The sequence below is a fragment of the Pleurodeles waltl genome, chromosome 1_1, assembly GCF_031143425.1.
Source record: "Pleurodeles waltl isolate 20211129_DDA chromosome 1_1, aPleWal1.hap1.20221129, whole genome shotgun sequence".
NCBI lineage: Eukaryota > Metazoa > Chordata > Amphibia > Caudata > Salamandridae > Pleurodeles > Pleurodeles waltl.
The window spans coordinates 9,233,397-9,247,441 of NC_090436.1; the positions used below are offsets into that span (position 1 = coordinate 9,233,397).

A 14,045-nucleotide genomic window follows, 5' to 3' on the forward strand; every position below is an offset into this window, starting at 1 on the left:
GGGAACAAGGCAATGAGGGGAGAGGCGACGAGGGAACAAGGCAATGAGGGGAGAGGCGACGAGGGAACAAGGCAATGAGGGGAGAGGCGACGAGGGAACAAGGCAGTGAGGGGGGAAGGGATGAGATAAGGCACAGAGAGGGGAGGTGACGAAGGAACAAGGCACAGAGGGGGGGGTGACGAGGGAACAAGGCACTAATGGAGAGGGTGACGAGGGAACAAGGCACTGAGGGGGAAGGGGAAGAGAGAATAAGGCACTGGGGGGAGGGGAAGGGGGAACAAGGCACTGAGGGGGGAGGCGACAAGGGAACAAGGAACTGAGGGTGGGAAGTGATGAGGGATCAAGGAACTGAGGGGGGGAGGCGACGAGGGAACAAGGCACAGAGGGGGGAGGTGACGAGGGAACAAGGCACTGAGGGGGGGAGGTGACGAGGGAACAAGGCACGGGGAAAAGGGAACAAGGTACTGAGGGGGGAAGGGAAGAGGGAATAAGGCACAGGGGGGTGCATGAGGGTATAATGCACTGAGGGGGGGAGCACGAGGGAGGGAAGGGTGGAACAGGTGGTTGTTTTATGCTGTAAGCTTCTTATGCACTCACTGGATTGGAGTCATGCACAGGTGAAGTCATTAACAGGTAAAGATTGGAATGTGTTTGAAGACAGAGCCACAATTATGAGTGAAATGGGCCAGTAAGGTACCTCTGATGCTCTGCAGGTGTTGCATGCAGCCTGTAAGGTACACGCGGATATACCGTGGCAGCACTACAAGGCTGTCGGCAACCACCATGTGCAGGACAAGGTCCGAAGCTCACAGCATCTCCCAGGCCCGAGGCCTTCTGCAGCCCTCTGTTAAATCGATGGCAAAAGCAGATTCACATTTAGGAAGAACCTGCAATGGGAGGCTCAGGTACCCACGTACTGAGCCCCGAACAAGAAACTAGAGTGGTTCAGTCAGCAGTCGCTGCCAGGATTGCATGCTTAGATGGCAAATGAGAGCAGCTCCATCTGCAGGGTTGTTTACTAGGCATGAATCTTTATGCTAAAGAAAAATCACTATTAAACATGAACTCATCAATAGGAGATGTTAGACAACAGCTCCACCTCAGTACTTCGACACCAGGAGAAACCAGGCCTTGTTCCAGTGTGCAATGGAAGAAAGGAGTCAGCCCTCACATCCAGAGAAGATCCAATCCAGGCCTCAACCTAACCGTAAAGGGAGCATGCCCAAGACTCAATCTGGCCTGCTTGCTGGAGGATCCAGGCCTCAACATAACCTTAGAGAATGCCCAGGGCTTAATCTAACCTGCTTGCTGGAGGATCCAGGCCTCAACCTATCCTTACTGAGAGAATGCCCAAGACTCAATCTGGCCTGCTTGCTGGAGGATCCAGGCCTCAACCTAACCTTAGAGAATGCCCAGGGCTTAATCTAACCTGCTTGCTGGAGGATCCAGGCCTCAACCTAACCTTAGAGAATGCCCAGGGCTTAATCTAACCTGCTTGCTGGAGGATCCAGGCCTCAACCTATCCTTACTGAGAGAATGCCCAGGGCTTAATCTAACCTGCTTGCTGGAGGATCCAGGCCTCAACCTAACCTTAGAGAATGCCCAGGGCTTAATCTAACCTGCTTGCTGGAGGATCCAGGCCTCAACTTAGACAGGAAGAGCCTCACCTCGCACCCATCCTCAGCAATGGCAGTGTGATGGGCTGCATGACACTGGTCAATATACCCCCCCTCGCCCCCAAGGAACAGAAGGAAAACACTAACTTCAAAACAAGCAGTGGTAAAGACAATAGTGCTGGACTGAGCATATGCCACAAAAATAAAAATAAACAAAGTTGTAATGTAGATCACTGGAAAACGATTGTTCTGGGTGTAAAAATAAGTACCACTGTCTTTAATTTACTTTAATCTGAAGACACAGGTAAACATACAAAGATGACAAAAAGATAAGCGATAAAGAAAACAGCATTGTTAAATTCAAGAGTTGGTTCAGCAGCCCTGGCATTGGCTCAAGGCACCGGCCAATTACTCAGAGTAGGAGACCCAACGCCTGCAGAGGAGAGACCCTTTGCGTCAAGCTGTATGTTGCAGTGGGCAGAGTAAAATGAGTTCAACAGACCAGCAGATGAGGTGTGTTGATGCAAAGCCTCTCCATTTTTTTTATTACACAAGGCTAATGATACAGCTATTGGGGTCTGTAGGCCAGACCTAATCAAACTTCTTTAACCCAGAACCAGCTAAAACCTTTCATCATCAAAAATGAATGCCACTAACACTAGCTTTTCTCGCACACATGTACCTTCAAAAATGATGAACTGCAACAACTTGAATAAAGCTATGAACACGGTACCAGCCACACACCCTTCCCATTATTCTTACATACACTGCACTATTACTGCTGTAACACTACTTCAACGCAGCCTGCGACACTCACGCTTAGAAACAAGCAAAATGTTGCTTCATGCATGCACAGCTTTCCTGCAGAGATCGAGCCGTGATAACATCCTTGCATCTAGAGGCAGGCTCTGGGAGTTTGCAAAGCTCATATGCTTTGAGCAGAGGCAACCAACAAATGAAACCACCAACAAAAAACCAACAAACCAAAATCAAGAAAGCAAGCCACAAACCAACCCAAACCAATGAACCAAGAAACCAAACCAAACCAACAACCCAACGAACAAACAAACCCACCAACCAAAACCAACAAAACTTGCCAGCCAAAAACCAACAAAACTCGCCAGCCAAAAACCAACAAAACTCGCCAGCCAAAAACCAACAAAACTCGCCAGCCAAAAACCAACAAAACTCGCCAGCCAAAAACCAACAAAACTCGCCAGCCAAAAACCAACAAAACTCGCCAGCCAAAAACCAACAAAACTCGCCAACCAAAAACCAACAAACCCGCCAACCTGTAGAACATGACATAGCCAGATAAACTGAGAGAGACGACAACACTTCCAGGCCATATCCAGAGCTTCTAAACCCACCTCCCTTTGTGCAGAAGGCAGACTTTCTTGCAGAAAGTTGAGCCGGAGCACCAAACACTCACCCTACCCTCTGCCTTACCTACATGGTGTGCAGGCTTACCTTTTTTGGGGAGTCCCCGTCCCTTTCCCATGCGCGACTTCCGGTCATGGGTCTTTCCTTTGGGGCTAAGCTGGTCGGTCTCAATAGGTTCACCGGTCTCCGATAGCGACTCCCGTGTGGAGTCGCGAGAGGACGTCCTCCTAAGGCGACGCTTTGCCTTCGCCTTGATGCGAGCTTCGTGCAGCTCCTTCTCCTGCGGGGTCCAGTTTGGGTTCACTTCTCCATCAATGATCTCCTCCTCCAATTCCTCATCTCCAGATCCCATTCTCTTCAGTTACCTAAGGGATAAAGGCTCAGCGATGAGATGGGGGTGATGGTAGTGGGGGGATCTGAGCCTAACAACATCTATCCCTTACAGAGGGTTTTGGCTCACTGGCACTCTGACACAGCCGGGCATCAGCTTGGATGCCAGCAGTCAACTTGCCACACACCCACCCAGGAACAAAGTCTGGAAGGTTAGAGGACATATATTCCGTTTCAATGAAAAAAAAAAAAACTTTCAAAGATCCATTTCTCAATACATACATAAGGTACACTGATTATGAACAGGGCATTCAGAGAAAGCAATACAGTTTAAGAATATAGCTTCTCAAAGTAAAAAATATACTACAATATTAATACAAACAGGGCAAACAACTGGAAAGTATTTTAAAGAAAAAGAACCCTTTAAGTTTATAGGGATATATGTTTTCAGTAAACACAGTCAGACTCCTTATGGATGCTTATTCTGATAAAACTCCACAATTTCAGAACATATGAACAGCCTACAAACACTAGCATCATCTGCATATCTCGGTCCAACAAGCCAGGTTTTCCCATTTTGTGCATCCTGTAAGCTTGTAGGATTTGTTGCAATAACACAACCTGCAGGCTAACATTTGAACAGTCAGCCAGTTGAACACCACAAAGATCTGGACCATCCTCACATGACTTATTTTCTGACTCAAAGGCAGTGATTTAAAGAGACTCTTTAGCTCTAGAGTCAAGGGGACCTTTCTTAAGTTGCCTCAGCTTGAGACAATCTCTTCAAATGGCCCTCACCGGGAAGGACAGATCTGGTTTTCAGTTCAATTAATTAATCTTGTTTTAAGTCATAACAGTCCGTTTACAGAAAACAGCTCCACCTAAGCCAGCCAAAAATTACGCAGGGATTTGTAGGAGCGAAAATGGGATTAGTATTTGCGAGACCACCCATAACCATGTAGGTTTGTGGAAGTATACACCCTGAAACCCGACCCTCTCTCACCCTGCACTAGGTCAGATATTTACTCCTACCATGGGCGGCAGTACTTGCCCTTCTAGAACAGGAAAGGACCACCCTCTGAGTTGCCTCCCATCCCACAGAGCCCAGCTGTACACTGTGTGAAATGCTGCAGCAGGAATAGAAAGATTTTAAATAAAAACTCAAACCGGTGCAGTATTGGGACTAGAAACCTTCTCCGGGTGTTGCTTTCCTGCTAATATTACACCCATTGTAAGAATTGGGGGGGGGGGGGGGAATACAAGAAGTACTTTGAGATACACTTTTACAGTTATCTTTGTGAACTGGGTTTATAAAAACCTTAGAAAGTCTGACCCTTCCAATAATTCAATTACCTCAAACCCTGAGACTTTCTAGTTCATGCAATCTCAGTTGCACCTACTTTAAAATGTTTTAGAAAACTTTTCATCAAACTTAGTAGCTTCATTACTATTACCTTCAGGCTTAGGACTCCTTGCCTTTGTGACTGCATACATTACTCTGCCATGTTCTTGCTGATTCAATCTATTATCTCTGGTATTCCATATCTCTGCTGTTCTATCACCATTGTGGGTTAAACAATTAAGGGGTAAATCCAGCTCAGCTTAGATAATGTTTATTTCGTATATTTCAAGGTTTCCACTTCTCCCTTAAGATCCCTTTTCAAATCTATGATGTTAATATTTTTTAGTTCTGAATCTAAATGTGTAGAAACGTCAGCGCTGGAGCGAGGGCACGTGCATTTATGACGATGAGGTACGCTTTAAAAGCAGTGCTTAATTTGAGCGAATAGTTTCCGGTGCTCGGCACCGGCACTTAATTCTTAAGCACCTGAGCTTATAACAGTCTACCACATGGTGGCACTGTCTGCCAAATGTGTGCATGAGCACAATAGCCATCTATTAATCTAGTAGCATTAACACCTGCCTTCCAAGGCATTCCGATAGCTTTGAGGGCCTTAAATAGTCTGAACTGTCACACTGTCAGCTGTGTCTAAGCTCAGGTCAGAGAACTTTAAAGAAGGCTGGAGCGGTGAGGTACGGTACTCCTTTGCTGCTGGTGTGTCAAGACCAATTTGAAATGGGGACCTTGGAAGCAAAGCATCTCATTCTTGAGCCAGACAGGACTGCGCTTCACAAATATATACTAAACGATACCAAAGCTGTAGGACAAAGGGTGCAGGCAGCAGCATTACCTGGGTCTGGACTGATGAGGAATTACGAGGGAAGATCTTTCGTCAGCAACGGATAACAATCTGTGGAGGGAAACGGGAAAAGTCAAATGTTTGTTTCGATTAAACTACTACCTAAAGTAGTTTGGAGAAAAGCAAAAATAAACTGATAACAGAGCCAGGAATTTAAACATCAGTGCATGGCTGTTGCGCAAGGCTAGTCCACGTGTGCAAGTGAAGGGCACATTTTTAGGAGCCCATCCTAAGGTCATTGAAGCTTTATGCACCTGGCCGACTCCCATTTTAACTCTTGTAATTGAACTTGTGACAATGTAATACCGCAAGATATTTCTTTCCTGCTTCCTTCCCGACAGACCTTATTACACACTGCCTCGCGGTAGCCTGGCTCAAGATGCACAGTTCTCTTGCAAGAGGTCATTGAGAGGTTGTATACTCAGGGTCCAGATCAGAATGAGGATACGTTATCGGTCCAAGACAGGATACATAAACCATATGTGTTCGGCACAGAGCTCCATGTAGTAGACACAAGCAGAATATGTGGCTATTTTGATACACAATCATACAGTTGCATTTTCCCTACTCTTACTGCAAGCACTACTGGGGAGAGCCTGGACTTGAAGACTAATGCTGAAGGGGACACTTTAAGTACTAGTTTTGAAAAACAAGCTCACCTCCCAGTAAAGCCTACCCTATGGCAAGCTCTTACAAGAGAAGCACAACCATTCTGAAAAACAAATGACATGCTGAAGAAAATGTAATACAAGAAGTTATCGTGCTAGCACTCCAAGGGCAACGTTTCAAAATATCAAGTACCAGCGTAAGCGAACAGATAATGAATAAAAAATAATCAAATCGGACCAGGCACAGTAGAATAGTCGGTAGTGAATGATTGCCAAAGATCATTAACGCTTATCCGCATTTGTGTACAAGTGACCCCTTAATAACTAAGGGCACAAGAGAGTGCAGCAGTCACCAACACACCTGCACCTAATCTCACCTTTACCTTCAGCTTCCTCGATTGACAATCAACCAACCAGGGTTTTACAAGTGTGAAATTTGCCACCTATGTGAGCTAATCATGGACAAATGTATAGACAGTAACATCATCAGAAAACCGTTTTGAACTGTTTCCTTTTAGTTGTTTTAAATGCCACACTGTCTTTCTGATCTATATTTACAATGTCCTTGTACATTGCTTGGTGTGGAGATTAGCATTTGAAAGTTAAAGCTGAGTGCGGCAGAAGTGATTCATGCCATACTACACAGGGCTGGCAGGAGTCTCAGGCGCCTTAAGTTTTCAGGACAGTGACACCAATCCTGATCTATTAAAATCTGCAAAATCAGAGATTGTTATTTTGCAATTACAACTCTTTATATGAATGGAAATGTAAGATCCTTTGTGTTATGATGAACCGTTGTCTTTATCTTGTTGTCCGAGGGCTAGCACCAATAGTACTTGCTGTAAATGACTGAAGTACAACTGTGGTTATGTGGTGAGTGCCTTAAACAGATTACAGGTGCTTATGAATATAGACTGACTAAGCCTGCAGAATCAGGTTAAACACTAGGTAGGTAGCCGAAGGCCTTTTGTAGCCCATGTGCCCTTTTAAATCTTTTATGGAGTAAAGAAGGTGAAAATACTTTTTTTCAAGAGGCTCTATTAATGTTGAATATTCTAATAACCCTCCAAATTAACAGGGGTGGGGGGGTGCGGTAAGATATGAACCCATCATGATCAATGCTTGTCAAGGTCATGTAGCCGTGCTGCCAACCCCCTCTCACATACCACTCCCCCATCCCTCCACCCCAACCCCCATCCATAAAAGGCCTGCACCACCAAATAGAGATTCATGCTGCCACCACAGTCAGTCCCTCATAACAAGGTAAAAGGACAGTGGTCACTCTTGCAACAAAAAAACAAACAAAAAAAAGGAGGTTGGGGGGAGTGTAGGACATTGGCTCTGTATATACACTATCTCAAAGTGAGAGACAGTGTGCACAGCGTCCAAGGGTTCCCCTTAGAGGTTGATCGTGTCACAATTAGATAATACTAATGCTCTATTTTGTGGTAGTGTGGTCGAGCAGTAGGCTTATCAGAGGGTAGTGTTAAGCATTTGTTGTACACACAGAAGCAATAAATGAGGAACACACACTCAAAGACTTAACTCCAGGCCAATAGGTTTTTATGTAGAAAAGTATTATTTTCTTAATTTATTTTAGAACCACAATATTCAGAATTCAAGTAAGTACATTAATTGTAAGGTGCTTAGCATAGGTAAATAGGGAACTTTGAATTAAAACAGTAATGTACACAGTTTAGCAGAAAATTGCAATAAGCGATTTTAAAAGTGGACACTGCAAAATTCAACAGTTCCTGGGGAGGTAAGTACAAGTCAGTTTAGCAGGTAAGTAAAGCACTTACAAGTTCAGTCTCCAGGGCATAGGCAGCCCACCGTTGGGGGTTCAAGTCAACCCCAAACACCCAGCACCAGCAACACAGGGCCAGTCAGGTACAGAGGTCAAAATGGGGCCCAAATAACATAGGTGCCTATGGAGACTAGGGGTGCTCCGGTTCCAGTCTGCTAGCAGGTAAGTACCTGCGTTCTCGGGGAGCACGGGGTGGGGGGGAGGGGGAAGTTTCCCAAACAGGCACACAAAATACATCCTCAGCAGCACAGGGGCAGCAGAGTGCACAGTGCAAACGTGGGATTTGTGATTAAAATCACTGGAGGGAACCGGGAGGGGGGTCACTCTGGCGATGCAGGCAGTGGGGTTTCTCGGGCCAGCCACTGAAAGGGCAAAGATGAGGGCCGCCTGCTGGTCACACCTGCACCGGTAGTTGGTTCCTCCCAGGCCTGGGGCCTGCAGGTGTAGTGCTTCTTCCAGGCGTCGGATTCTTTGTAACCAGGCAGTCGGGGTCAGGGGGATCCTCTGGATTCTCTCTGCAGGCGTCGCCGTGGGAGTCGCCTAGGGATCCTCGCTGTAATTTTGGTTTCTCTGGACACGGACCGGGGGCAGAGTGTTGGGGACTCACACTTCATGAGTGAGGTGGGAGTCCCTTTAAAGAAGGTTTCTTCTTGGTTGACTTGGACAGACCCGCTGTCCACTAGAGTTTCTTGGTCCTTTGGGTTGCAGGGCAGTCCTCTGGATGCGTTGCTGTTGCAGGTTCTTTAAATCTGGAGACAGGCCGGTAGGGCTGGGGCCAAAGCAGTTGTCGTCTCCTCCTTCTCTGCTGGGTTTTCAGGTCAGAAGTCTTTCTTCTCGTTGGGTCATCAGGAAATCGGTTTCCCTGGGTTCAGGGTTGCCCCTAAATACTAGATTTAGGGGTGTGCTTAGGGCTGGAGGGCATTAGCCAATGGCTACTGTCCCGGAGGGTGGCTACACCCTCTTTGCTCCTCCTCCCTTTGGGGAGAGGGGCACATCCTTAATCCTATTGGGCTAAATCCTCCAAAACAAGATGGAGGATATTCCAAGGAATGGGTCACTTCAGCTCTGGTCACCTTAGGGGTGGACCTGGCTGAGGGGGTGACTCCTCCTTGCTTTTCTCATTATCTCCCCAGACATGCCGCCAAAAGTGGGGGCTGTGTCGGGGGGCGGGCATCTCCACTAGCTAGAGTGCCATGGGGGAATGTAACACGAAGCCTGAGCCTTTGAGGCTCACTGCTAGGTGTTACAGTTCCTGGAGGGGGGAGGTGTGAAGCACCTCCACCCAGAGCAGGCTTTGTTTCTGTCCTCAGAGAGCACAAAGGCTCTCACCGCATGGGGTCAGAAACTCATCTCAGTGGGAGGCTGGCACTGACCAGTCAGTCCTGCACTGAAGGATTGGGTAAATACATCTTTAAGATGCCCTCTGTGTGCATTTTGTAATAAATTCAGCACTTGCATCAGTGAAGCTTTATTATTCTGAGAAGTTTGTTACCAAACTTCCCAGTGTTCAGCGTAGCCATTATGGAGCTGACAAACTCCCAGACCATATACTTAATATGGCCACACTGTACTTACAATGTCTAAGAATAGACTAAGACACTGTAGGGGCATATTGCTCATGCAGCTATGCCCTCACCTGTGGTATAGTGCACCCTGCCTTAGGGCTGTAATGCCTGCTAGAAGGGTGACTTACCTATGCCACAGGCAGTGTTTTGTGTGCATGGCATCCTGAGGGGGATGCCATGTCGACTTTGCCTTTTTCTCCCCACCAACACACACAATCTGCAATGGCAGTGTGCATGTGTTAGGTGAGGGGTCCCTTAGGGTGGCACAACACATGCTGCAGCCCTTAGGGGCCTTCCCTGGTCACAGGGCCCTTGGTACCACTGGTACCTTTTACAAGGGACTTATCTGAATGCCAGGGTGTGCCAATTGTGGAAACAATGGTACATTTTAGGTGAAAGAACACAGGTGCTGGGGCCTGGTTAGCAGGGTCCCAGCTCACTTCTCAGTCAAGTCAGCATCAGTATCAGGCAAAAAGTGGGGGGTAACTGCAACAGGGAGCCATTTTCCTACAGGGAAGTAAACACACTGCGCTCTCTTCTTTACACGGGAGCGCACTTCTGCTCTGTCACGCCAATGAAGGGCGACACCTCCAGTGCGCTGACATGACTGGAGCTCACAAAATAAAACAAAAAACAATGTACATGGCTGTTCATTTTGGCGAAGGACTTGCTGGTTCAGACTGAAAGGATGGATTATGGAAATAGCCTTCCTTCCGGCCTCTTTTGCACTACCATACCTTCGCTCGGCTTGAAATGTTATGAGCTCCACTCTATACATTTTATGAGTCCCACATCGCTATCAGTGTCCATCTTGCTCCACCGCTCCATTCTCGCTTCACTCCCCACCTAGGAGAGGGCTCCCGGTCCACCCAATGCAGCTCCTGGCCCAGTGTGGGAGTAGGTAGGGCCCTCTTAACACTGCAGAAGAGCCCAGGCTGCCCTGTATTACCACACGCTGACCCAGGGTCCCAGCACCTTTTTAGTATCTCAGAGCAAACCATTTTAGAAGGTCTTGTGATAAGGCACCTAGATGCCCACCTTCTGTTTTTTGTGTTAAATGTACTGTAAGATAAACCTGAAAGAAACTAAAAGTTAGAATATAGTGTTTTTTGATATAATAATAATGCTTATATAGCGAGTAAGCAAGTGATCTCCTGGCGTTTATCTACGTCCTAGTTTGAATTGACACCATAACTGCACAAGAGCATTCCGGCTGGGCGAGTGTATTAATGGAGCAAACATACCTACTATGTCTTGGCTCTTGTGTACAGAAGCGGGCCTGGGCAAGGCAGTGTTTGCACAACACCAGTGCTTGTGATTTTCAGGGCCACTATCTCAGACTCCTACCTTGTCCTCCTCCTCCAGTAACCACCACCCGGTGCCACAGTCCGGCAGAGCTGCACCAGCCTTGGACCCTGTACCCTGGTGCCCGGGCCAGCCCGACACCTGGCATCGTCTCACAGCAGCCTGGAGGCGCCTCCTCATTCACGAGGACTGGATACATGCCAAGGGCCAGGATCAAGAATCGAAACGTGGCACTGAGACAACCCACCGGTGGCACTGTCATGGGGACAAACAGCACACCCCGCTAAGGGGAGGCACTGAAGTAGGTGGGGGGGGGGAGCAATCCTAGTGAGTGAACGGGGCTACAGCAACCTGCTGGTGAGCCCTCCGACCCCAACAACCGGAGGCCCGTTTGGTAAAATGAACAGCAGGTTGGTCCTTCTCAGCTGCCTGTGACTCCTGGAAACAGCCAGGAAACAGAGTAGACATGTACATCAGACAATGCAGCCAGGACTCACTGAAAGAGGAGTCCTCACCCCTTCCGACTGAAAGATGGGGTGAGCACCAGGCCCAATGGAATACAATCTGTACCCTAAAACAGGAGCACCACTTGCCAGCCTTGGACCCCTGCCACACAGTGAAATGTACTTAGACATTGGTAAATCAAGCGCTTTGACTTACGTGGACCACGTTATAGTGCTGCAAAGAGTCATGCCTTTGAATTCTACCCACTCCCAACGACCGCCTTGTCGGTAATGGGTGAAGGACCTATGACCGGTACCACTAGGTTGGCCATTTACCACCTTGCACCCAGCCTGAACTGTGCCACACATGAAGCTGTGGCCTACCACCACGTGTACAACACTATGGAGCTACTGCAGGCTAGGAGATGAGATTGCATGGCAAGCGTTTCAAACAGGGTGGGCTACGAAACCAGAGTAGAGCTTTTGCCCTGAACAATACCACAGGTACCTAGTGACAGAGTCATCCCACCAAAGACATCAGACACCTCCAGGCGGCCATGATGTTGCTGCCTGGATGGTCAGGCCATGGACGACACCAACCTAATCGGGACCACTCCTTCTACTGGTCATAGACACCCATCCACATGGACTGCTCCTGCACCCAGGCTGGTGGTGTACTGCCCATCCACGTGGGCTGCTCCTGCACCAAGGCTGGTGGTGTACTGCCCATCCACGTGGACTGCTCCTGCACCAAGGCTGGAGGTGTACTGCCCATCCACGTGGACTGCTCCTGCACCAAGGCTGGTGGTGTACTGCCCATCCACGTGGACTGCTCGTGCACCAAGGCTGGTGGTGTACTGCCCATCCACGTGGACTGCTCGTGCACCCAGGCTGGTGGTGTACTTCCCATCCACATGGACTGCTCGTGCACCCAGGCTGATGGTGTACTGCCCATCCACATGGATAGCTCCTGCACCCAGGCTGGTGGTGTACTGCCCATCCACATGGACTGCTCCTGCACCCAGGCTGATTGTGTACTGCGCATCCACATGGACTGCTCCTGCACCCAGGCTGATTGTGTACTGCCCATCCACATGGACTGCTCCTGCACCAAGGCTGGTGGTGTACTGCCCATCCACATGGGCTGCTCCTGCACCAAGGCTGATTGTGTACTGCCCATCCACATGGACTGCTCCTGCACCAAGGCTGGTGGTGTACTGCCCATCCACATGGGCTGCTCCTGCACCAAGGCTGGTGGTGTACTGCCCATCCACATGGGCTGCTCCTGCACCAAGGCTGGTGGTGTACTGCCCATCCACATGGACTGCTCCTGCACCCAGGCTGGCGGTGTACTGCCCATCCACATGGACAGCTTCTGCACCCAGGCTGGCGGTGTACTGCCCATCCACATGGACTGCTCGTGCACCCAGGCTGGCGGTGTACTGCCCATCCACATGGACAGCTCCTGCACCCAGGCTGGCGGTGTACTGCCCATCCACATGGACTGCTCGTGCACCCAGGCTGGCGGTGTACTGCCCATCCACATGGACTGCTCGTGCACCCAGGCTGGCGGTGTACTGCCCATCCACATGGACTGCTCCTGCACCCAGGCTGGCGGTGTACTGCCCATCCACGTGGGCTGCTCCTGCACCCAGGCTGGCGGTGTACTGCCCATCCACATGGGTTGCTCCACTGTCACCCTTGCTTATATACTAGAATCAACAGATGGAGACACCACCGAGGGGCGCTTGATGCACTGTGTGATACCAGACACTTAAGATGGCGGGATCTCCACCCATGCATGGCGCATGTAGGCTCAGGTGCCCTCATGCTTGTTCTAGCGTGTGGAGGCCTCCTCTGCCCTCCAGCACAAACATGCATGAGGGCCGCAGTGCACTTGTGGCGACATACATCTGCTCTAGTGCTTCGGCTTCACGTCAAGGCGCTGCGATAAATCATGAAAGGCACAACCTTGGCCCTCACAAATGACATCAAAAGACTACACAAGCAAAGAAGACAGAGACACTCTTCCAACCACAGGAGACTCACGGTGTAGCTGCTACCTGCCCACAAACTCTCCAGCGCCTCACCAGGGGCATGAGGCGCTACAGATCAATTCAACCAGAGAAACAGAACACAGATTAGTAAACAGTTCCTTTACTGAGCAGCTCTGAACAAAAAGAGTAAGCTAAAAGTATTAAAGTCTCCCACTAAGTAGTAGCTTCTGACACTAGAGAGTAACACAGTATCACCCTTCACAACGATGACGAGCAGGATCTCAGGACTCAGTGCGCTATCAAGCAGAGACTTGCTTAAGTGCAGATCTCTGCACCCTGTGATGGGCGGCGTGAAGGGACAGACGTGGAGCAGTAAATCCGCACTCACCTGGACGGCAGAGCCGGAGCTGGGAGGCAGAACTCACAGCAGACACAGAGTCATGGATGAGGGGAGGCCCGAGTGGACACAGTGACCTTGAAGAGACCACGGGAGGGAAGACAGGATCACTGGCCGGGGCAGCTGGAGGGCATCGAGACGCTTCCAAACACCAGCAGATCCACATTGTAGTGCGACTTTCTTCTTTTGAAGCTCTATGCGCTTGTTGCAGCCAATGCTTGTTTGTTTTGTTAATTTTATTTGACATTGCGCATGAATCACTTCGGGAGGGGTATTTTGCGCACAATATCTGGTGGCCTGAGAGACACAGAATAGTACTGTAGACTAGAGCATGTTTCTGAATGTGAGGTGATCTGTACATGTATGGACATCTTAAGGCAGGTCTGGTCTGAC

At 48.9% G+C, this 14,045-nt stretch overlaps 1 protein-coding gene across 5 annotated transcripts in view; it reads right to left on the reverse strand.

Moving 5' to 3' along the window:
- LOC138251940 (programmed cell death protein 4-like) overlaps positions 1-14,045 on the reverse strand; it is a 359,042-nt gene that overhangs the window by 39,645 nt on the left and 305,352 nt on the right. For all 5 annotated transcript variants that reach the window (XM_069205725.1, XM_069205696.1, XM_069205706.1 and 2 more), the window contains exons 2-3: positions 5,522-5,581; positions 3,087-3,364 (exon numbers count right to left, since the gene is read on the reverse strand). In XM_069205725.1, coding sequence (XP_069061826.1) covers positions 3,087-3,351 — 265 coding nt within the window. In that variant the 5' untranslated portion in view covers positions 3,352-3,364; positions 5,522-5,581. The remainder of the gene's footprint in view (positions 1-3,086; positions 3,365-5,521; positions 5,582-14,045) is intronic.